General features: G+C 40.6%; 1 protein-coding gene across 2 annotated transcripts; it reads right to left on the bottom strand.

The window, feature by feature from the left end:
• Positions 1 to 12,934: 12,934 nt before the first annotated feature.
• Positions 12,935 to 24,595, bottom strand: LOC144251761 (GTPase IMAP family member 7-like). 2 transcript variants are annotated; one of them, XM_077794511.1, is made up of 3 exons: positions 24,532 to 24,578; positions 14,181 to 14,207; positions 12,935 to 13,981 (listed from the first exon to the last, which is right to left on the bottom strand). In XM_077794511.1, exon 3 carries the CDS (start codon positions 13,939 to 13,941, stop codon positions 13,063 to 13,065), a length of 879 nt encoding a protein of 292 aa, XP_077650637.1. In that variant the 5' UTR covers positions 13,942 to 13,981; positions 14,181 to 14,207; positions 24,532 to 24,578; the 3' UTR covers positions 12,935 to 13,062. The 2 variants fall into 2 exon arrangements, with proteins under 2 accessions (XP_077650637.1, XP_077650636.1); XM_077794510.1 differs by lacking the exon at positions 14,181 to 14,207 and having other exon boundaries at positions 24,532 to 24,595.
• Between the last annotated feature and the right edge of the window lie 364 nt (positions 24,596 to 24,959).

The following is a 24,959-nucleotide window of genomic DNA, read 5'->3' as shown; positions in this document are numbered from 1 at the left end:
ATTGATATTTAATAAACTTCAGGGTAGGAGTAGAAATCCAGATGCAGGGTGTGAGGGGGACATGGATAAGGTGTGGAAGCCTGCCTGACACACCTTCTCCATCTGGCTATTCTTGTTGGTATATCCTTTGTGATAAACCAGTAAACAAAGAGTTTCTCTGAATTCTGAGCCATTCTAGAAAATATGGAACCCCAGGAGGGGACTGTAGAATCCCACAATCTATAGCCAGTCAGTAAAAAATACAGGAGGCCTGCACTTAAAACTGTCACCTGAAGTGGGAGCAGTCTTGCAGGACTGAGTCCTTCAACCTCTGGGGTCTGACACTAACTCCAGGTGGATAGTTTCAGAATTGGAGTGAATTGTAGCACACCCCATCGGTGCTGAGGAATCCGTCAGGTTGGGGGAACCCATGTTGTGGTTTGGATGTGAGGTGTCCCTCAAAAGCTCCTATGTGAATCAACACAAGAAGGTTGAGAGGAGAAATGATTGGGTTATAACCTTAAAGGAATCAGCTAATTAATCCCTGCTGTGATTGAGTGGTAACTGGAGGCAGGTGAGTGTGGCCCCAGGAAGTGGTTCACTGGGGGCTTGGCTTTGGGGAACAGACTTCATATCTGGAGAGTGAAGTCTCTGCTTCCTGATGACAATGCAAGCTGTGTCCCTCTTCCACACTCTTCTACCATTATGTCCTGCCTCACTTCAAGCCCTGAGAAACGGAGCCAGCCTTCTGTGGACTAAGAACTCTGAAATGCCCATAAGCCTTTAAATAAGCTTTTCCTCCTCTATAAAGGAGGAAAAGCTTATTTAAAAAGCTTATTGTTCTGGTCGGGTCATTTAGTCACAGCAGCGAAAAATCTGACCAAAACACCACACATCTGGTGTCAGGGGTGACCAGCCTGTGTGTGTGGAGAACTTCCTTGCAACGTGGTGGCCAAGTTCCAAGGCCCAGCCCCCCGGGACAGCAAGGTGGCAGTCCATGATATTCCTCCATCCTAAGCTTGAAGACACATGGTGTCCCTGCAACCATCCTGGGTGTTTCAGGACACTCACAGAAGCCCACCTAGTTTCAAAGGAGGAGACACAGACACCATAACTCAAAGAAAATAGGGACAGGGTCAAATGTTAAGAAGATTGTCAAAGGTGAGACTTTCAAGATGACTAATAGAGAGGTCGGTTTCCTGGCTGCTCCATGAAACCGAGAGAGCACACAGGCAGCTTCTAACAAGGTGAGTGAACAAAAAAAATGGGCTGGGGGCTTTAGTGGAATCTCAAAGTGGACACTCAGAGTAGATCAGGACTCAGGCGGTTGGATATAATAAAATAAGGAAGAAATAAGGGAATTAAAGGAAAGAGCATTTTTTAGGTCTGAGGCATGTCTGTGTCTAGAGTTTAGAGATCAAAGACACTGCCGGACTAAACTGAAAGGCCACTGCAGGATCTCCTTGTGTGGGGAAGAAGCTCTATCTCTTCAGGCAGTTTAAGAAAGACAAAGGGAGGAACCGTTTTGCGGCTGTGGCCCAGGGCTGGCAGTGGAGGGAGCTGATTCCTGGCAAAGCAGAGTTGGCCCAAAATATAGGCCTGGCAAACCCACACCGCATGACCTAGAGTGTGCCTAAAAGACCAGGAGAAATCAAACACCGAGAGACGAGACGTTTACCCAGGGAAAAGCTGGCTGTGGAAACCCACCTGGCTCTCCCCCTCCCCCTCTAATCTGGCTGCTTGGAGGACTGGCTGGGAGAGATGTGTCTGGCTGAGCCTGACCCCAGGGGTCTGTGAAAAGAGCTCCAGAGAGCATGTGGTGAAAGCTTTTATTGAGGAGAAGCCATTCAAATGGGGCAAGGGGTCAGGTTTCAGGGGGCTGAGTCTAGCTTCCTGATGTCCACTGTCAGCAGGTTGACTGACATCTAGGAAGGCCACACCCAAAGGCAGAGCAAGAGAAGGGGACACTCAAAGGGCGTTTCCATGGAACATTCTATCCCAAACAGGGCAAGGGGGTAATATCACAAAGGAACAGGTGAGTGTAGCTCGACCCCAGGGGTACGCCTGCTCAGAAGACCGCCCTTGCTATCTGAGCTGGGGTGGGGGGTACCGAGTCATGAGTCATGTCAGACTGCAGTGATCTTTCAGATCCCCGGAAGGCGTGGTGACTCAATGTGGCTCCCCACAGCTGGGCGTTCAAAAGGGGAGGGGTTGGAGATTGAATCCCAGACCAGGGAATGTAAGGTTCGCAGAGTTCCCTAGTGGACAAGGTATCGGCTCCTCACCATGAGTGGAACCCAGGGGAGACCTCTGGGGTACAGTCTTCCAGCGGTGACTGGCAATTTCTGGGCCCGGAGGAGTGCTCATCTAAAATCCCCAGGCGAACTGGCATCCAGCAAAGAGCCTGGAGCCCACTGAAGCCTAAACCCTGCCCCAGGAATTCCATCTTGGGAATTGCCTCTCTCCCTCCAGCAATCCAGAGAGTGGAGCATGAATCTCCAGATGACCCTACCTAAACTGCCGAGAAGCTCTTTAACTTTTAACTCCAATGGAAACATTCTTTACCTTTTTATCCAGATATTCATTCTCTCTCGTTCTCCCTCTCTCTTTCCCTCTCTCACTCTCTCGTTTTCTGTGTTTAATCATGACCTTAATGTTTCAAGGACATTTATACATACTCATTTAGCCATGGCCAGCACAGGCTTCATAAATGAAGGTTCAGCCACGTGAGAAATCCTCAGGGAGTTTGAATTAAAGAGACAGGCTCTAATGACCTTTAAACCAGCCCCAGGTGTAGACAGGCTCTAATGACCTTTAAACCTAGCTCCAGCTACCTATTATGGTATGGAGGTTTACTGAAGAGGAGAGAGAGAGAAGGAGGGAGGGAGGAAGGGGGAGAGAGAGAGAGAGAAGGAGGGAGGGAGGGAGGGGGAGAGGGAGAGAGAGAGAGAGAGAGAGAACATGCCAGGGAATGGACTTTTATTGAAGAACAAAAAATTCTGGGGAAAAAACCCTCCAATGGGGATTAAGGGGGCAGTGTCCCAAGGACAGGTGCTATGATTGGGTCTTGGGCAGTGGCCAGACACGCCTACACATGGACCTGAGAGGGGTGGGGAAAGCTCTGACACAGCTGTGTCTCAGGGCCTCTCGCCCAGCCAGGTAGGTAACTCAAATCCCCTGCGAGGATGGCCTCCCACATACTCATATTTATTTTTTCCCCAATTTGTAGCATTTTTGAAGCCAGTTATCTTTCATGGATCAGTTTTTTGATGACTAGGATGTTTGATTAACATATTTCAGTTTTGTTTTATACTCTTTGATTTTTAGTCTTTAAAAATTTTACTTTATGGGGCTGGGGATGTGGCTCAAGCGGTAGTGCGCTTGCCTGGCATGCATGCGGCCCAGGTTCGATCCTCAGTACCACATACCAACAAAGATGTTGTGTCCGCGGAGAAGTAAAAATAAATAAATAAATAAATATTAAAAAATACTCTCTCTCTTTAAAAAAAAAATTACTCTCTCTCTATTTTTTTCTCTCACTGGTTTCCCTCAATTTCTCTTTCTCTCTTCTCTTCTGCTAATGATTAATCACTTTTGTTCTCTCTTTCACTCTTCCTTTAATTTTTTACTTCTAACATCTCTCTTCTCCCATTATCCTCACATCCTATATCACTTCCATTCTCTTTTTGTTCACTCTTCAAAATTATAAACTCTTCTCAAAGCTACTGTTTTTATTGTAGGCAATAACCAATCATATCATTTCTGTTTATTGTGACAATTAACATTGTAGACATCATAGCAGGAGATATTTAATTTTATGCTTTACATTGTTTGAACTGGGTTTTGTCATTATTTGTCTTCCCCTAAATGATGAGGCACTGAAAACCTTCATAGATGCTGTAAGTCCACAGGGTAGAAACTCTACAGCCAGTACTACACAACATACTCAATAAGATATTCCATGAAAAATTAAACTGAAAACCAGCAAAAGGAGGAACTACACTAGAAACATAGTCAATCAAAGGAGAAACTAATTCAAAACAAAAATCAGAATTAAATCAAAATGACAGGGATTAAAAATCATATCTCAATAAAAACATTGAATGTAAATGGCCTAAACTCATCAATCAAAAGACATAGACCTGCAGATTGAATTAAAATCCAAGACCAGGGGCTGGGGATGTGGCTCAAGTGGTAGTGTGCTCACCTGGCATGCATGCAGCCCGGGTTCAATCCTCAGCACCACATATAAACAAAGATGTTATGTCCGCTAAAAACTAAAAAAAAAAAAAAAATTAAAATTAAAAAAAAAATCCAAGACCAAAATATGCTATCTTCAAAAGACTTACCTCATAGACAAAGATATCCACACACTTAAGGATGGGAAAAAACATTCCATTCACATGGATCTCATAAATAAGCAGGGGTTTCTATCCTCATATCAGATAAAGTGGACTTCAAGCCAAAGTTAATCAGAAGGGACAAAGAAGGACATTTCATGCTGCTTAAGGGAATTATAAATCAACAAGACATAACAATTATAAATATTTATGCACCAAACAGTGGACCATTTAAATACATCAAACAGACCTTCTCAATTTTCTAGAATCAAATAGACCACAACACAATAATACTGGATGGCTTTAGCATACCTCTCTACCTCTCTCACCACTGGATAGATCCTCCAAACAAAAACTAAACAAAGAAGCTATAGAAATAAAAATATATAATTAATAATTTAGACAACAATATATAGAGAATATTTCACCCATCAACAAGTGAATATACTTTCTTCACAGCAGCACATGGATCCTTCTCTAAAATAGACAGTATCTTGGGCCACAAAGCAACTCTTAGCAAATACAAAAAAAACAGAGATAATAACTTGCATTCCAACAGATCATGATGGAATTAAATTAGAAATCAACAATAAAATAAAAATAGAAGCTACTCTACCACCTAAAGAATAAATAATATGCTATTGAATGATGAATGGATAGCAGAAGAAATTAGGGATGAAAAAAATATTTACGGGTAAATGAGAATAGTGATACAACACATCAAAATCTCTGGGACACTATGAAGGCAGTGCTAAGATAAAAGTTCATTGCATTAATCTCATTCCTTAAAAGAATAGAAAGTCAACAAATAACCTAGCGTTACATTTTAAAGCCCTAGAAAAAGAAGAACAAATTAACACCAAAAGCAGTAGAAAACAGGAAATAATTACATCAGAGCTGAAATTAAAACAAAAGAAATAATCCAAAATATTGACAAAACACAAAGAAAGTTCTTTGAAAAATAAATAAATAAAATTGATAAGCCCTTAGCCAAGCTAACAAAGATTAAGAGAAAACTCAAATTACTAAAATCCATGATGAAAAAGGAAATATCTCATAGGACACAAAGGAAATATAGATGATAATCAGAAACTATTTTGAGAATTTATGCTCTAATAAAATAGAAAGAAGACATCAATAAATTTCTGGAGACATATGATCTACTCAGAATGAATCAAGAGGACATCGAAAATTTAAATGAATAAATTTCAAGCAGTGAAATTGAAGATGTCATCAAAAGCACAGGACCAGATGAATTCTCAGTGGAGTTCTACTAGACCTTCAAAGAAGATCTAGTAGAACTTCCAACCTTCCTCAAATTATTCCATGAAGTAGTAAAGGAGGGAGCACTTCCAAACTCATTCTATGAAGCTAATATCACCCTGATACCAAAACCAGACAAAGACACATCAAAGAAAGAAAACTTCAGACCAATATCCCTGATGAACATAGATGCAAAAATTCTTAATAAAATATTGGCAAATCGTGTACAAAAACATATTTAAAAGATAGTGCACAGTGACCATGTAGGATTAATTCCAGGGATCAAGGTTGGTCAACATATGGAGGTCAATAAATATTATTCGTCACATCAACAGACTTAAAGACAAGAATCATATGATTATCTACATAGATGCAGAAAAAGCATTTGACAAAATACAATATCAATTCATGTTCACAATACTAGAAAAACTAGGGATAGTAGGAACATACCTCAACATTGCAAAAACCATCTATGCTAGACTCAGGGCCAACATCATTCTAAATGGAGAAACATTGAAAGAATTTTTTCTAAAAACTGGAACATGACTGGGATACCCTCATTCACCACTTCTATTCAACATAGTCTTGGAAACCCTAGCCTGAACAACTAGAGAGAAGAAAAAAAATTAAAGGAATGCAAATAGAAAAATAAGAACTCAAGCTATCCCTATTTGCCAGTGACATGATTCTATATTTAGAAGACCCCCCAAAACAAAATTTCCACCAAAAAACACTAGAACCCATAAATAAATTCAGCAAGGAAACAGGATATAAAATTAACCCATAGTTCAATAGCATTCCTACATATCGGTAATGAATCAACTGAAAGAAAAATTAGAAAAACTATTCCATTCACAATAGCCTCAAAAAAAAAAATAAAATGTTTGGGAATCAATCTAACAAAAGAGGTGAAAGTCCTCTACCATGACAACTATAGAACTCTAAAGGAAGAACTTGAAGAAGCCATTAGAAGATGGAAAGATCTACCATGTTCTTGGATAGGCAGAATTAATATTGTCAAAATGGCCATACTACCAAAAGCACTATACAGATTTAATGCAATTCCTATTAAGTTTCTGATGACATTTTTCATAGAAATAGAAACAGCAGACATGAAATTCATTTGGAAGAATAAGAGGCCCAGAATAGCCAAAGCAGTACTGAGTGAAAAAAATTGAAGCAGGTGGCATCACAATACCAGACCTTTAATACTACTCCAGAGCTATAGTAACAGAAATGGCATGGTATTGGCACCAAAACAGACATAAGACCAATGGTACAGAATAGAAGACACAGAGACAAACCCACATAAATACAGCTATGTCATACTAGACAAAGGCACCATAAACAGACATTGAAAAAAAAAGCCTCTTCAACAAATGGTGCTGGGAAAACTGGAAATCCATATGTAACAAAATGAAATCAGATCTCTATATCTCATCCTCTGCAAAACTCAACTCAAAGTGAATCAAGGATTTGGGCATTAGACAAGAGACCCTATGCCTACTGGAAGAAAAATTAGGCCCAAATCTCCATCATGTTGGCTTGAGGAATGAATCCCTCAATATGACTCCTAAAGTACAAGAAGTAAAACTAGGAGTCAATAAATGGGATGGGATCAAACTAAAAAGCTTCTTCCAGCAAAGGAACCAATCAAGAACTTGAAGAGAGAGCCTACAGAATAGGAGAAAATATTTGCCACATATGCCTCAGATAGAGCGTTAATCTCCAGAATAAATAAAGAAATTTTAAAAAACTTAACACCAAGAAAAAAACAAAAACAAATAGTCCAATCAATAATGGGCAAAGAAACTAAACAGACACTTCACAGAAGAAATATGGTGAGTCAACAAACATATAAAAAACGGTTCAACATCTCTAGCAATTAGAGAAATGAAAATTAAAACTACACTGAGATTTCTTCTCACTCCAGTCAGAATACAAGTAACAATCACATTGGTGAGGGTGTGGGGGAAAGGTACACTCATACATTGCTGGTGGGACTGCAAATTGATGCAACCACTCTGTAAAGTGATATGGAGATTCCTTAGAAAACTTGAAATGGAACCACCATCTGACCCAGTTATCCCACTCCTCAGGGTGTACCCAAAGGACTTAAAATCAGCATACTGTAGTGACGCAGCCACATCAATGTTTATAGCAGCTCAATTCGCAATAGCTAGGCTACACAACCAACCTAGGTGCCCTTCAACAGATGATTGGAGAAAGAATATGTGGTACATATACACAGTAGAATATTACTTAGCCAAAAAGGAGGAATGAAATTATCACATTTACTGGTAAATGGATGGAACTGGAGACTATCAGTAAACCAATCCCCAAACCAAAGGCCAAATGACCTCTGTCTGATATGTGGATGCTAACTCACAATAGGCAGGGGGAGGGAGGAGTGGAGGTTCACTGGTTTGGACAGTGGGGACCAGGGGAAGAGGAAGAGAGGATGGGAATAGGAAAGACAGTAGAAAGAATTGGAATTTAACTTTCCTATGTTCATATAGGAGTAAAAGACCAGTGTGACTCCACATCATCTGCAACCACAAAAATGAGAAGTTATACTCCATGTATGTATGTCAAAATACATTCTACTCTCATGCATAAGTAAAAAGAACAAACAAAAAATTTAGACCGTTGTTACAGTTAAAAATTTGCCACTTTGACTGTTTTCCTGGCCTCTATGTAATTTATTTCTCCTCTGATCTTTATTAACTTCCTCCTTCTGCTAACTTTGAGCTTTGTTTGTATTTCCTAGCTCTTTGAGATATAAAGTTAGTTGAAATCTTTTGTCTTAATGCACGTGTTTATTTATTGTGCTATGTGGGCATTATCTGAAACCTTCTTTTGCTGCTTCTAGCTTGTATTATATTTCCATTTTCATTTGTCTCAAGATATTTTTCTTTCCCTTTTGATCTCTGCTTTGATCCATTGGTTTTTCAGGAGTTTGTTGTTTAATTTCCAAATCTCTGTGAATTTTCCATTTTCCCTCATGTTATTGATCCCAGTTTTGTGTTGTTGGGGTTGGAAAAGATGTTGGATATGGCTTCTGTCTCCTCAAGTTTGTTAAGATGTGTGCTGTGGCCTAGCTGTGATCTATCCTAGACACTTTTCCTGAGCACGGGAAAGAATGTGTCTTCTGATGTCAAAGGGAAGTCCATTTGGTTATAGTGATGTTTACGTTCACTATTGATTCTGTCTGGATGAGCTACCGGTCGTGGAAGATGGGGTATAAGAATCCCCTACTCTTGGTGTATTTCTACATATTTCTCCATTCAACTCTGTTCAAATTTGACTCTCTCAGTACTTAGGTGCTCAATATTGAGTGCGTGTGTCTGTGTAATTGTTATATCCTCTTAATTAACACCTCATCATTACATCGTGGGCTTGTCTCTTGTGACAGTTTCTGTCTAGGTATATATCCCTTACAGTTTGAATCATGACGTTCCCACCAAATCTATATGTGGAAATCCCCACTGCTAAGGGGAGGGTATTATGTGGTCAGGATTTGGGGAGATGTACAAGTCAGCTTCTATCACTATGACGAAAATCCGAGGCAATTCAATTATCAGAAGAAAAATTTATTTAGCTTATGGTTCTGGGGTCTATTGCTTTGGGCCTCTGGAGAGGACACTAGATGGCAATGGCAAGGAGGACGTGGTAGAGCAAGCTGCTAACAGCATGACCCAGGAAACAGAAAAACTGGGAGACTGGGGTTCTACAGTCCCCATCCAGAGTACCCGAGGACCTCCCTAGTCCCCAGCTCTCATGGTTTCACCACTTGCCAATAGTGTGTTCTTGGGGACCAAGTCTTTAACACATGGACTTTTGGAAGACACTTGTCCAAACCACAGCAGGTGATCAGGTCTTGGGGGTGGGGACCTCATGAATGGGGTTACTGCCCTCATGAAAGTACTGACAGAATCTCTCCCCCTTCTAGTATGTGAGGTTAGATTGGGAAGGCCACTCTCTGTATGAAGTGGGCCCTCATCGGACGGTGGATCTGCTGATGCCTGGACTTCCCTACCTCCAGACCCGAGAGAAGTAAAGTCCTGTGTTTAGGACCCACTGGTTTCATCTTGCTACAGCGACCTGAACAGACCAAGACGGGGAAGTGGCTTTGGAACTGGACAGTGAGCAGAGACTGAAAGAGTTTGGAGGTACGAGCTACACTGCCACGAATGGACCATCAAGGGTGATTCCTGTGAGGGGTCAGAACAGAAGAGGAGAGGTTTAGAGTAAGTTTCAATTTTTTGAGAGAACACTTAGGTACTCATAAAAAATATATTGGAGAGTCTTCAACAGAAAAGAGGAACCTGTGATTGGACAATGGGAGAGAGGCCATTACTGTACAAGTGGCAAAGAACTGAACTGAATCATGTTTGTGTTCTAGTGCTTTGTGGAAGGTAGAATTTGTGAGCAATGAAATTGGGTATTTGGCTAAGGAAAATTTTAAGCAAAGTGTCGGAGCTTTGGTTTGACTTCACTTCCTGCAGTAAAATATGAGAAGAGAGAAATGACTTTCAAGATGGAGTTAATAAAAAGGGAATGAATGCTAAATTCAGAAAATTCTCAGTCTACCTGTACTGAAATAAATAAGATGGTCTGTTCCGGGGAGAACAAGGGTAGAGCTGAGCAATCATTTGATAAAGAGGTTACTCTGAGTTTCCCATCTCTGTGGAGGCCAGGTGCTCTTCATTAAGACAGGCTGATTAGTTGGCCATCTAAACAGAGCCCAGGACTTACTGCACGAGAAAAGGGAAGAGTAACCCCAAAGACATTTCAGAAATCAGGGCTGCCTGTGCCTTCCAAACCTAGATGCTACAAAACTGGAGACATGAATGCCCAGAGAGGCCTCATATTGAAGGCTGTGCTCCTCATAATCCACAGCTGTGCTCTGGGCTGCCCCATGTGCAGCCCCATTAGGCTACAGCATGGTGTGTGCTGCCCCAGCGGAAAGTACTGACAAAAATCTATGTAGGGGTGAGGCTTTCCAAAGCTGGGCAGCAGCAAATCTTCAGAGGCAGGACTGCTGATATTAAGGGTCCAAAAGACAGGACCCTGGGGGGAAGTGGCTCAGTAATGAGACTTGTCTGGCCTGCGTGAGGCCCTGGGTTCCATCCCCGGTACTGCAAAAAAACCAAAAACAATCAAACAACCCTCCATGTCAGTGGGCTTGAGGGGCAAATTATCAAATCAGAGGAAATAATTCTTGGGATTTAAGATTTTGTACTTGCTTGAGAATGATTACACTTTTCCTTTATTCCGGAATGGGAATGTCTATCCCATGCCTGCCCACCATTATATTTTGGATGTGTGTAACATATATGATTTCACAAGTTCACAACTGGAAAGCAGCTTACCTCAGAATTAATTGTAACTTCTCACACCCAGATCTGATTTACATGAGAATTACATAATACTTTGCATTTAGTTTTTAAAATTGATGCTGAAACAAGCTAAAACTTTGGGGTGAGGCTATTGGAATGGAATCGATGCTGTTTTATGAAAGGAGGACATGTATTTGGGAAGCCAGGACCTGCACTATGGTTGAATGTTTACATCCCCTCCAAATTCATAAGTTAAAATTCTCCCTCCCAAGGAGGTACTATTAGGAGGTTGATTCTCAGGGAGGTGATCAGGTCCTGGAGGCAGAGCGCTAATGAATGAGATTGGTTCCCTTAAAAAAGAGATACAAGGGGGCTGGGGATGTGGCTCAAGCGGCTCAAGCGGTAGCACGCTCGCCTGGCATGCGAGGGGCGCTGGGTTCGATCCTCAGCACCACATAAAATAAAATAAAGAGTTACGAGGGACTCTGTGTTCCTTCTTCCGAGTGAGGCTAGTGAGGTGGTGACTGTCTAGGAGGAAGCAGGACCTCACCAGATCTGAATGTTCCAGTGCCTGGATCTCACACTTCCCACCCTCCACATTTATGAGAAATAACTCTGTTGTTTATAAGCTGAATCATTCACGGTATGTTGTCAAAGCAGCCAAAATGGACTGAGACAACAGTCAGAAGAAACCTACTAGGCATCGAAGACACATCTGCACTCCCAAGTTCATTGCAGCATTTAGACCGCCCAAGTACATGCATTCAAATGAATGGAAAGGGTGATGTGGCATGCATATGTGTCTGTGCACACTTCCATACAATATTATTTAGGATTTTAAAAGGATATTTTTTTAAAAGATAGAGAAAGGAGGTAGAGAGAAAGAGAAGTTTTAATATTTATTTATTTATTTTAGTTTTCAGCAGACACAACATCTTTGTTTGTATGTGGTGCTGAGGATCCAACCCGGCCTGCAAACATGCCAGGTGATTGCGCTACCGCTTGAACCACATCCTCAGCCCTAAAAGGATATATTTTTTAACTCAGTGTTCCTAAAGGAAGAGAACCAAGAGGAGGTATGATCATAAAAATCGGATTTATTAGATTGGCTTACACAACTAGAAGCTGGATAGTTCACAATGGCCATCTGCAGGCTGGAGAGCTAGAGGAAACAGTAGCTGCCCAATCTAAAGCCTCACAACAAAGGTGTCAACAATGCTACTCCAGTCCAAGACCGAAGGCTTCTGGAGAATCAGTGGCAGAGTCCACTTTGGAAGAGTGAAGGAGCAAGACTCTGATATCCTCAGATGATCGCAGCAGCAATCAAGAACCTAGAAGAACTTAAGAAGAACAGAGCTTGCATCTGCTGCTGCTTCCATATTCTTCCAACCTTTATTCCATCCAAGTCTCCAGCCTATTGGATGATGCTGCCCATCTGAAGGAGGGTCTCCTCTTTAGTTTGCTATGCCACATGCCAATCATTCTTAGACACACCCTCATTGACACACACAGAAGCCTCTTAATCTTCCACATCTCTTAAAACAATCAAGTTGACAATTCAAATCAACTGTTGCAGATATCCTGTCATTTGCAACAATATGGATAAACTAGAGGACATTATGCCAAGTGAATTGAGTTAAACACAAACACTGCATGGTCTCACATATACATGGAATCTGAAAAGTCAAAATCATAGAGGCCAAGAGTACAATGTTAGTTTCCAGGGACTAGAGATTTGTGGAAATGGGGAGATGTTCATCAAAGAGCACACATGTTCAATTATGCAGGAAGAATCAGTTCAGGAGATCTAAAGTACAACCCAGTTACTATAGTTATCATGCCATCTTGTTTTTTTTTAATTTGCTAACAAAATAGACTTTAGATTGTTTTCACTGCACTAAAAAGAAGACCTACATGAGGTGACAGGTGTATTAACTACCTTGAATCAATAATTTCACAAGGTATACATATGTCAAAATATCACACTGTACACGGTAAATATATGCAATTTTTATTTATCAACTATATCTCCATAAATCAGGAGATGGGAAATATTGTCATAGTCATCTTTGAAAACATACAGTAATTCACTACAGTAACAAATGGTACTAAATTAAAAGGAAAGAATGAAAATTGCATTACTTCCAAAATGTATGCCATACTCTTGAAATTGTCTTCGAAATCACATCTAACACATCTTTGATTATATACTTCTCAGCTTCTGCCCTTATATTTCTAATTTTTTCTTCATATATCATCATTGTTGATTTTATTTGTTCCTCCTTTTCTTTCTCTAGCTTAGTAGCATATTCCTGTTCTATTATTCGGATTTCATTATCTCGTTCTTCGGCATAAATTTTCTTCAGAATCTCTCGACGCTTTTGCAGCTTTTCCTCTATGTTCTCATATATGCGGTGAGAAAAATAAGCCCTTCCATTGTTCTCCACCATCTTATCTATCAGCTCCACCAGCATCTGCACTTGAACTTCCTTCTCCACCTTGTCTGCTTTGTTGCTAATGGCAAAATAGCGGTTCCCGCACTCCTTGATGATGCTTCTTAGGTTCACATCCGCACTTTCCAGGAAGCTATCAAGGCTACAGTCCTCCAACTCTTCCTTGCGAGTGAACAAGACTATCATGTTCTTTGTGACTTCTGGCCCAAAGACTGTCTTGATCAATGCAACAGTGTTCTGCTCTTCCATTGTGTAGCGGCCCAGCTGCATGACCATGATGATGGCGTGAGGTCCTGGGCGGGAGTAAAGGACACACCGACTGATCTCTTCACATGTGGTGTTGAGACTCTGCTTGGTGTCAAAGAGCCCTGGAGTATCGACAACAAGAAGCTGTCCTCCCTTCCATGCTCGGGTTGCTCTTTGACAGGTCCTGGTAACAGCTTGGGCAGAAATCTTAGATTCAAACTTTTTATCCCCAAGGATGGTGTTTGCCGAGGCACTTTTCCCACTTCCAGTTCTCCCGACCAGAACAATTCTCAGAGTGTCATTTTGGTGGTCAGCCATCTTCCTGGAGAGAGGCCCTGGAGCTTGGGCACACACAGACCTGAAAGAGTGAAAGGAGAGGAAAACGCCAGCTTAGCTCTATGGGGACGATTCCCCATCCCCTTTTCTTCTCTTCTTCCCCCACTGAAATTTGGAAATATTCCATCATCCTTATTTATCCCAGTAGATAAAAAGATGAAATGGTCCGTTTACTGTGGAAGAAATAAAATAAAAATAAAGAGTCCCCCACAAGACAGTACCTGGTCCAGATGATTTCATGGGGAGGCCTGTGAAACGGACAAATCTGATCATCTCAATGCTACTTAAACTGCTCCTGATTATATAAAAAGAAGGGTGCCCCCCACCAGCCCACATGCCAACATAGGGACTAGTGCTCATGTGCCCCTGCCCCGATGCTGTCCTGCATAAGGTATGTGCACCTGCATCCCTACCCTGCCACTTGCCTCAGTGCCAAAGCCAAGACTGAGAGCAAGCTCCTGGGCTCCAATTTCTACTGCCACTGCCACCAGTTACAGACAAAGAAGCTGTGGGGAAGCTATGCTGTGCTGTCCAACTAGAACCACAGCCAAAGTAGTGATCACACTGACAGCTAAAATACATCTTCAGGTCAATGCTTGTTACTATGAAAGCTATCCTTTAAAAATAATAGAAATACCAGATATACCAGATATGCAAATATGATCCTACAGACAGAAGAAATGGAGAAAAGCAAAGTAACATGATTCCTTCCCAGGAATACAATGACTCCTCAGCCAGAGACCCCAAAGAATGATATTGATGAAATGCCTGATAAAGAATTTGAAAGAGCTGGGTTCACTTGCACACCTCAGTAATCCCAGCTGCTCGGGAGACTGAGACCAGAGAATTGCGAGTTCAAAGCCAGCCTCAGCAATGGCGGGGTGCTAAGCAACTCAGTGAGATCCAGTCTCTAAATAAAATACAAAATAGGGCTGGGGATGTGGCTCAGTGGTCCAGCACTCCTGAGTTCAATCCCTGGTACCAAAAAAAAAAAAAAAAGAATATGAAAAGAATGGTTATAATGAAATTCCATGAGATACAGGAGAATACCTACAGTCAGTTCAGTAAATTTAAGGAATTTAGCAAAGAGATGGGAATCTTGAAAAAGAACCAAGCAGAAATATTGGAAATGAAGAGCTCAGCAAGTTGCAAAATACAGCTGAAAGCCTCAGCAACACACTACATCAATCAGGAGAATTTATGTAATCCCAACTACTCAGGAGTCTGAGGCAGGAGGATCACAAGTTCAAGACCAGCTCTGGCAATTTAATGAGACATGTCTCAAAAGAAATCATAAATAAAAATGTCTAAACTTGAAATCAGGTATTTTGAAATAGCCCAACCAGACAAAAAAGAAGAAAAAATCATAAATAATGAATACATCCTCCAAACCTTGGGACACCATTAAGCAAATAGTCACATGTTGAGAGTTCCTAAATGGGAAGAAAAGGAGAAAGGCATAGAAAATCTATTCAATGAAATAATAGTTGTAACTTTCCCTCATCTTGTGAAAGATATGGACATCCATGTACCAAAGACCCACAGGACTCCAAATAGACATGACCAGAAAAGATTCTCAATAGGGCACACAGTCAAAGTCAACCTGTCAAAAGTACAAGACAAAGAAAGAATTCTAAAAGCTGCAAGAGGAAACAGCAAGTTCACCTTACAGGCCCAGAGGGAAATAAAATGACATATTCCAACTTCTGAAAGAAAATCACTGTCAACCAAAAGCACTATACCCAGAAAATCTAGGTTTGGGAAATGAAGGAGCAACAAAGACTTTTCAAGACAAGCAAAACTGAAGGAATTCATCACCACGAGGCCAGTTTTCTAAAAGAAGCTGAAGGGAATCCTGTGTCTAGAAGCAAAAGAAAAGGAACTAATAGCATTAGTTATTCCTACAGAAGTATTAAAACCACTGAAAGAGCAGATGTCAGAAGGGGAAGAGAAAAGAAGCAGAAGTTATCAATAAAACAGACCACCAAGCCACCAAGTTGAGCAAGGGGCAAGAACAGAACAAAGTGTATTCAAAACCATTAAGCCCTTACCTGTCAGTAATGACCTTGAGTGTAAACAGAGTAAACTCCTCAAGTAAAAGACACTAGCTTCATAAAGGGGTACAAAATCACCATCCAGATATATGCTGCCTGTGAGAGACTCTTTCCACCAGTGAAGACACACAGACTAAACAGGATAGATAGAAAAATATATTCCCATGCAAACAAGAACCAAAAACGAATAGTAGAAGCTAATTTTATATCAGGCAAAATAAAGAAGACAACGATAAAGAAGCAACAGAGGTGATTCACCATGATCAAGTGGAATTTATCCCAGGATTCAAGAATTACTCAACATACAGAAATCAATAAATGTAATACAGCACATCAATAAATAAAAAACAATATGTAAGGAACTAAAATAACAAAGGAACAATCTGATTTTAAATGGGCAAATGATCTGACTAGACTTATATAAAAAAAGAAATACAAATGATGAACAAATAGATGAAAAAATGCTCAATATCCTTATTCACCAGGGAAATGCAAACAAAAACCACAATGCAAAATCATTTCCCTCCAGTTAGAGTGACTACTATCAATTAGACAAAAAGAACAAGTGTTGGTAAGGATGTGGAGAAAAAGGAACTCTCACACGCTGTTGGTGGAAAGGTAAATTAATACAGCCATTCTGGAGAAGAGTAGGAGGGTCCTCATAAAACTAGAATAGTCCACCATATGATCCAGATGTTGTACTTCTGGGTGTGTATCTGAATAACATAAAATCAATATACAAAAGAAATACCAGCACTATCATGTTTCTTACACCACAGGTCACAATAGGCAGGATTAAAATCCTAACCTAGCCAGGTGTGGTAGTGCACACCTGTAATCCCAGCAGCTCGGGAGACTGAGGCAGGAGGATCACAAGTTCAAAGTCAGCCTCAGCCATTTAGTGAGGCCCTAAGCAACTTAGCAAGACCATGTCTAAAAATAAAACAATAAAAAAGGGCTGGGAATGTGGCTCAGTGTTTAAGCAATGCTGGGTTCAACCACTAGTATGAGGAGAGAAAGGAAGGAAGGAAGGAAGGAAGGAAGGAAGGAACGAACGAACGAACGAATGAACGAAGAAGGATGGGGGAGGGAGAGGGAGGAAGGGAGGGAGAAAGAAAGAAAAAAAGGGAGAAAGACAACAAGGAAAACACCGAGGTCCCTATGAATGGATGAATGAATGAAGAGAATGTGGTATAGATGTACAATGAAATATTACTCAGCCATAAAAGGGGGAAACCTGACATTTGCATGAAAATGGATAGACCTGGAGGACATTGTTAAGTGAAATAAGTCAGACCCAGAAAGATAAGTGCTGCATGTCCTCTCTCATAGGTGAGAAATTAAAAGTCAGCCTGAATGTGGACCAGTGACCCCTAAGGCTGGGGAGGTTGGGGACACAGAGCATAAGGAGAGGATGCAGAGTGGGGCCACCGAGGTGGACAGGAGGAATGAGTTCGAGTATTGTGCAGCACAGTGGGATGACTGTCGCTCCCAAAACCTCTTATGTGTTTTAAGAGGAAATAGAAGAGAGGAGTCCCAAGGCTCCAAGAAATGACAAGGAAGCCAGGCACAATGGTGCTCAGCCTGTGAGCCAACTGCCAGGCAGCTGAGGCAGGATTGCGGGGTCAAGCCCAGTCTGGACAACTTAGGGAGCCCCTGAATTTAAAAACAAAACACTAAAACCTGGTAGGAGGTGGCTGGGGATGAAGCTCAGTGGCAGAAATCTTACCTAACATGAGGAAGGCCCTGGGCTCTATCTCCACTACCATGAAAAATAAATGATAAAATAAAACAAAAAGGAGTTGGTGATGTAGCTCAGTGGTAGAGCAAAAAGAAATGATAAGGATTTGATAAGTACACATTGTATACATGTGTTGCAATATCATGCTGAAGCCCAAAATGTATACCATTATTTCATGTTAATCAAAAATACAAAGAAAGAAAAAATTTAATTCCTTCCATGAGGCAAGTATACTATTGATTCTAAGAGCTGGTAAAGATTTTACCAATAAAGAAGGCTACAGTTGTATCTCATTTAATACTCATGTAAAAATCCTAATGAGTTATTAGATGCCAAAAAATAATATACCATGATTGTGATTCAATGCAAAAATACTAGAATGGTTACTTATAAGACAATTGGCTGTTATAATACATCCCATAAATAGATTCAGAAGAAAATTACCTAGATGCAGAAAAGATATTTGACCAAATTTCACATTGATTCATGTTTAAAGCATTTTACCTAATAGTAAATTTGCAATTAATAGACACTTCTTTTAATATGATTTAACATACATACAAATTTCAAAAATTTTATTATCATTTTTTTCTTCTGGAAGTTAAAAAATTCATTATAAAGTTCATTTGGATGAAGAAAAGTGAGTTATCCTGAACATCAGAAAAGAAAAGTATGTCTATCTGACAGAAAATGATTCCAGTCTCTGTAATTCCAGCAGGAGGACGCTCGGGCAAGAAGAGTCACAGAGAAAATTGTCCGTCTGGTTTTCTTTTACATTGATCTAACCATACTAAGCTACATCTATATTCCATACGGCAGCATCTCTTTTCAAGATAAACAATTTTATAAGCAACACTGGGGTACCTATTTAATCTTGCAGAAAATGATTAAATTGCATTCATTTTCTCACACCACGGGACTTCCAAATAGGTTAGAAATGTAAAAATGTTAACTCGTTTTTCCCAAAGTGCCTTTTGAGAGATTCAAGATGGCAGAGTAGAGAAAGCCGCATTCCTAGTTGCTCAGTGACTGGGTATTCAAGCAGCAGAGTGCAGCTTCTCAGTGAGGTGGGTGAAGGAAGGATTTCACCAAAATTTAATACTGGACAGTCAGAATGTCTTAGAGACTCAGAAATTCAGGTGCGTTGAACAAAGAAGAAGGTTCACTGGAGCCAGGCTGGTTGTGGCAGTGGCAGGGCAGCTGTGGTGGCACTGGGTCACCAGGGAGGGGAGGGAGAACAGAGAGAGAAACACAGGGATCAGAGTCGGCATGGGAACCCCAGATCAGAAAAGCAGCAGGCACTTAGCTGAACCAGAGGCTGCACCTCAAGCTGGAGTCTGAACACTGCAGAGTTGCTCAGCTGCTGTGGAGAGCTGAGGCTGGGCCGTCCTGAGGAGGCCATGCTGCAGCTGCTGCTGTGGGAACCCTGGAGATCAGAGCAAACAGCCCCACAGTGCGCCACAGTGCCCCACAGTGCCCCAGCAGTGCCCCCCCCCCCATGGGGCCCAGGGAGTACCTAGCAGAATGAGAGTGAAGCAGGGAGACAGAAGAGTTCATCCAACAACAGCAGAATACACTTTCTTCTCACCTCTTTATCTCTCTGGGAACCTTCTCCAAGATATTTTAGACCACAAGGCAACGCTTAACAAATACAAAATAACTGTTATAATTCCTTGTATCTTATCAGATCAACAAAATTAGAAATTAACACCAAAAACCCTATGGGAAACGATATGAATTCATGAAGATTGAACAATACACTTTGGGGTTTTGTTTGTTTGCTTGTTTTGCTTTTCATACTGGAGATTGATTGAACCCGGGGGCATGGCACCACTGAGCAACATCCCCACCCCTTTTTAGTTTTTATTTTGAGACAGTATCTCATTAAGTTTCTTAGAGCCTCACTAATTTGCTGAGGCTGGTCTCAAATTTTCAGTCCCCCTGTCTCAAACTCCAAAATCACTGGGATTACAGGTGTGCACCAAAACATCTAGTTAGAATAATGCACTTTTGAATGATGAATGGATAATAGAACAAACTGGGAAAATCCAAAAATTCTTAGAATCAAATGAGAATAGTGACACAACATACTAGAACCTCTTGGTCATTCTAAAGGCTGTTCTTTTTTTTAAATGTTTATTTTTTAGATATAGATGGACACAATATTTTTATTTTTATTTTATTTTTATGTGGTGCTGAGAATCAAACCCAGTGCCTCGTACATGCTAAGCAAGAGCTCTACCTCTGAAGTTCTAAAAGGAAATTTATAGCTATGAACACCTACATAAGAAAAATCAGAATCATCCCAAATAAATAGCCTAATGATACATCTCAAGGTCCTCAAAAAAGAGAATGAAACAACTTCACAACCAGTAAAAAAAAAAAAAAAAAAAAAAAGGAAATAATTAAAATCATAGCCAAAATCTATGAAATTGAGTAAAAAATTACAAAGGATCAATGAAACAAAGAACTGGTTCTTTGAAAATATAAACAAGATTGATAGAAACCTTAGCTAAAAGAGCAGAAGGAAAAAGAGAGGTGACCCAAACTATTAAAATGAAAGATGTAAAAAAGGAAATCACCACAGACATCACAGAAATCCAGTGGATCATTAGGGACTAAATTGAAAAAACTCCAAGAAATTAGAAAATCTAGAAGAAATGGATACATTTTAGTGCACATTCAATTTGCCAAGATTTAATTAAGAGGACATAAAAATGGAATAACTAGTAATGAGAAGCAGTAATAAAAAGTCTTCCAACAAAGAAAAGCCCCGGACCAGATGGATTCTCAGCTAAAGTCTACCAGACCATTAAAGAACTAATGTCAACACTCCTCAAATTATTGTGTGGAATAGAAAGGAATGGAACACACCTGAATTCATTGTATGAAGCCACACTGATACTCATACCCAAACCAGACAAGAACACATCAAGGTAAGAATACTACAGACCAAAATACTAGACTCTGATGAACGTGAATGCAAAAATATTTAATAAAATATTAGCAAAAAATATTCAACAACATCTAAGAAGGTTTTTCATTCTGACCAAGTTGGTTGTATCCCAGAGACACAAGAATGTTTTAACATATGCAAGTCAGTCAATGCAATTCATCAACTAAATAGAATTAAGAACAAAAAACTCAGTCACCTCAAATGCAGAGAAAACCTTTGACCAAATCCATCAATCATTCATGATAAAAGCACTGAAGAAACTGGGATAGAGGTGACCTACCTCAACATCATAAGACAAAACCCAAAGTGGGAGAAACCTGAAAGTATTTCCTTTAAAATCCAGGGCAAGATAAGCATGTCTCCTCTTACCACCCCTATTTAATATAGTGCTAGAAATCAAGTCAGAACAATTAGGCAAAAGAAGGAAAGAAAAGGAATAAAAATGGGAAAGGAAGAAGTCAAATTATCACTGTTTGCAAATAATATGATCCTTTAATGGGAAGATCCAAAAAATTCCCCAGAAGATGACTGGAGCTAATAAACAAATGAGCAATGTAGCCGGTTACAAAAGCAACAATACAAATATCAATAAGCTCTCCTATTTGCCAACTATGAATCTGCTGAGAAAGAAATAAGGAAAACAATCCCATTCACAGTAGCCTTAGGGAAAAAATAAAACTAGGAATAAATCTACCCAAGGAGGTGAGAGAACTCTACAATGAAAACTATAGAATACTGAAGAAATTTAAGAAGACCCAAGAAGATGGAAAGACCTCCCACGTCCATTAATAGGCAAAATTAATGTTTTTAAATGTCTTCATTGAATGTTTTTAATGTTTTTATTTCCAAAAGCAGTTTACACATTCAATGCAGTCCTCACCAAAGTATCAACGACATTCTTTAGAGAACTAGAAAAAAGAGTCCTGAACCTCATTTGAAAAAATAAAAGACCCAGAATAGCCAAAGTAATTCTTGTTTGTTTGGTGCTGGGGATTGAACCCAGGGCCTTCGGCACCAGAGGCAAGCACTCTACCAACTGAGCTATCTCCCTAGCCCAAGCCAAGCTAATTCTAAGCCAAAAAAGCAATCTGGAGACATCACAATACCTGCCTTCAAATCATACTACAGCATTACAATAACAAAAACTGCATGGCACTGGCATAAAAACAGACGCCTGGATCAATGGCCCAGAAGTGATAATAACACAGAGACGAACATAACACGGATAGGGGCATCTGATCTTTGACAAAGGTGCCAAAAGCATACACTGGAGAATAGACAGCCCGTTTAACAAATGGTGCTGGGAAAACCCGTGATCCCTGTGCAGAAGAATGAAACTAGAGCCTTATCTCTCCCCCTGCAAAAAGATCAACTCAAAATGCATCAAATGCCCAGGAATTAGACCAGAACCCGTGCAACTCCAAGAAGAAAACACAGATCAACACTCCAAAATGTAGGCACAGGCAACGATTCTCATAGGACCCCTGAAGCTCAGGAGAGATTGCTAAGAGTTAGTAAATGGAAAGCAATCAAATTAAAACCTTCTGCACAGCAAACAAACAAACAAACAAAAAATGGTTAAGAATGGGAAGAGAGAAGCTACAGAATGGGAGAAAATCTTTGCCAGCTACTCTTCTGACAGAGGATTGATAGCTAGAATATATACAGAGCTCAAAAAACTTTACCCCCAAAAGTCAAGTAACTCAATTAATAAATGGGCAAATGAACTAAACAGACACTTCTCAAAAGAAGAAACTCAAATGGTCAACAAATACATAAGAGAGTGTTCAACATCAACAGCAATTACGGAAATGCAAATCAAAACCGCCCTGAGATTTCATTTCACTCCAGTCAGAATGGCAGTCATCAGAATACAAACAATAATAATTGCTCAAAAGGATGTGAAGAAAAAGGAAGACTCTAACACTGCTGGAGACCGTAAATTATCACAAACACTATGGAATTAGGATGGAGGCTCCTCAAAACACTAGGTGTGGAACCACCACATGGCCCAGCCAGGCCACTTCTGGGTATTTACCCTGAAGCATTAAACTCATCTCACCACAGTGATATCATGCATATCCATGTTTATGGCAGCACGATTCACAATAGCTGAATTACGGAACCAGCCCAGGTGTCCATCAATGCATGAATGGGTAAGGGAACTGTGGTCTATATGCACGATGGAATTTTATTCAGCCATAAAGAAAAATGAAATTACGTTATTTACAGGAAAATGGATGGAACTAGAGAGCATTATGTTAAGTAAGCCAAGCTCAGAAGGTCAATGGTTGTATGCTTTCTCTCATATGTGAAAGCTAGAGAGGAAAAAAGGAAAGAAGGAGTTGGAGGGGAGGGGTGCAGGGGACCTCATGAGAAAACAAAAGACCCAGAAACTTCATGAGATCGTTTCTCAAATTAAAAAAAAAAAAAATTGTTAAAGGCTAGCGCAGAGTGGCTCAGAGGTAGAAAATGAAAAGGAAATCAGTTGAAGAAAGGGACCAAGGAGTAGGTGGGAGGGAGTGGGGGAGTGCTGGGAAAGGATATTGGCAGAATTACATTGTTACATTGTGTACATATTCTCATATATAAGAGCGTATTATCATATGTGAGAACTATACTGCACCAATTGAAAAAATGTGGAGAAGAAAGTTAACTCAGATTCTTTGCAACCTGGGGATGATGAAAATGTTTGTAATGTAAGACTTAAAATTGTATAAGCAAACACTGATAAATTGATTACATAAAAATAAAAAAAATAATAATGTAAGGCCAAAAAAAGTAGACAAATTAAAATACAAATGTAAAACTACAAAAAAATCTTCCTAAATTATATCAAAGAGATTTAAGTTTACTAATACACAAGGAATATCTAAACACAGAGAAAGAAAACATCAACAACTTCATTTTTAAAAATGGACAAGAAACTGCCAGTGAGGTGGCATACAACTGTAATCCCAGCTACTGGAGAGGCTGAGGCAGGAGTATCACAAGTTGGAGGCCAGCCTCAGCAACTTAATGAGATCCTTTCTCAAAATTAAACAAAATAAAAAATTTAAAGGGTAGGGCAGAGTGGCTCAGAGGTAGGGTACTTGCCTAGATTGTATGAGGCTGTGGCTTCACTCCGTAGTATAAAAGAAAGAAAAAAGCAAACAAGAAAGGAAGGAAGGAGAGAGGAAATAAAAATAAAAATTGAGCAAGAGATATAAGTAAATTTTAAAAGATTCGAAATGCATAGAAAATGCATAAATAGAGCAAAGCGAGTCTCCTCAGTCCTGCTATTTCTTCAGAACGGCTAATTCTCTGTCCACAGCAGCCCTCCGCCACCCACAGGTCACACTGCTAGGACACAGCTTCCATCTGCTGAGTGCTGGGAAAGAGTCTGAATGACCTGCGGAACCCACGGAGGGTCACCAAACTTGCTGGGATCCTGATTCTTTTTCAGTAAAAAGAAGGATTTCAACAGACAGTGTCTAAATGGACTTCCAGCCCCCCAATTCTACCTTGAGTGCACGGAACCTCCTGGGGAGAAACCAGGCAGGCTGTGTGGAGCGAACCCCACTGCCCAGAGCCTGCCCTGCCCAGCAAAAGTTCGCCCTGTGAATGTCTGGATGAAGGACACCATGCTAATAAATCTCCTTGCCTCCCCCGAGCCCCTGCCAGCCACCACCACCGGGAAGCACACTCCTAGGGTGCTGCTGGCGCTCAGTAGGGGGGAACCCTACCTCGCCCCCCTGCAGACCAGAGCCCACCCCGTGCAGACGCCCCTGACTGCCCCTCTCAGCTCCTTGGCTCCGGGTGCTCTTCACAGCCAGCCTCACCGTTAGAGTGTGTTGACAAGTTCTCAAGTTTTCTCCAAGACAGTTGCTTGAGTGGATGCCTCTGCTTCACCTGTGACAGAAATGTTTGCTCCCCCAAACCTCGGGGTCAGGAAACCCAATTGGGTGGAGCCAGTGAAAACACTCTTGCCTTTTTTTTTTTTTTTTTTTTTTTTTAGAGAGATAGGGAGAGAGAGAGAGAATTTTTTTTAATATTTATTTCTTAGTTCTCGGCGGACACAACATCTTTGTTGGTATGTGGTGCTGAGGATCGAACCCGGGCCCCACGCATGCCAGGCAAGAGCTCTACCACTTGAGCCACATCCCCAGCCCACACTCTTGCCTTTAAGGAAACAGAAATACTCTCTAAAATTGAGTGGGAGCTTCCGTTTTGCCAAGTTGAAATATTTTGTCTGTGTGCCTGCTATAAC

Source organism: Urocitellus parryii, unplaced genomic scaffold, assembly GCF_045843805.1.
Source record: "Urocitellus parryii isolate mUroPar1 unplaced genomic scaffold, mUroPar1.hap1 Scaffold_196, whole genome shotgun sequence".
NCBI classification, from domain to species: domain Eukaryota; kingdom Metazoa; phylum Chordata; class Mammalia; order Rodentia; family Sciuridae; genus Urocitellus; species Urocitellus parryii.
This window is presented reverse-complemented; position numbering and strand designations above follow the sequence as displayed.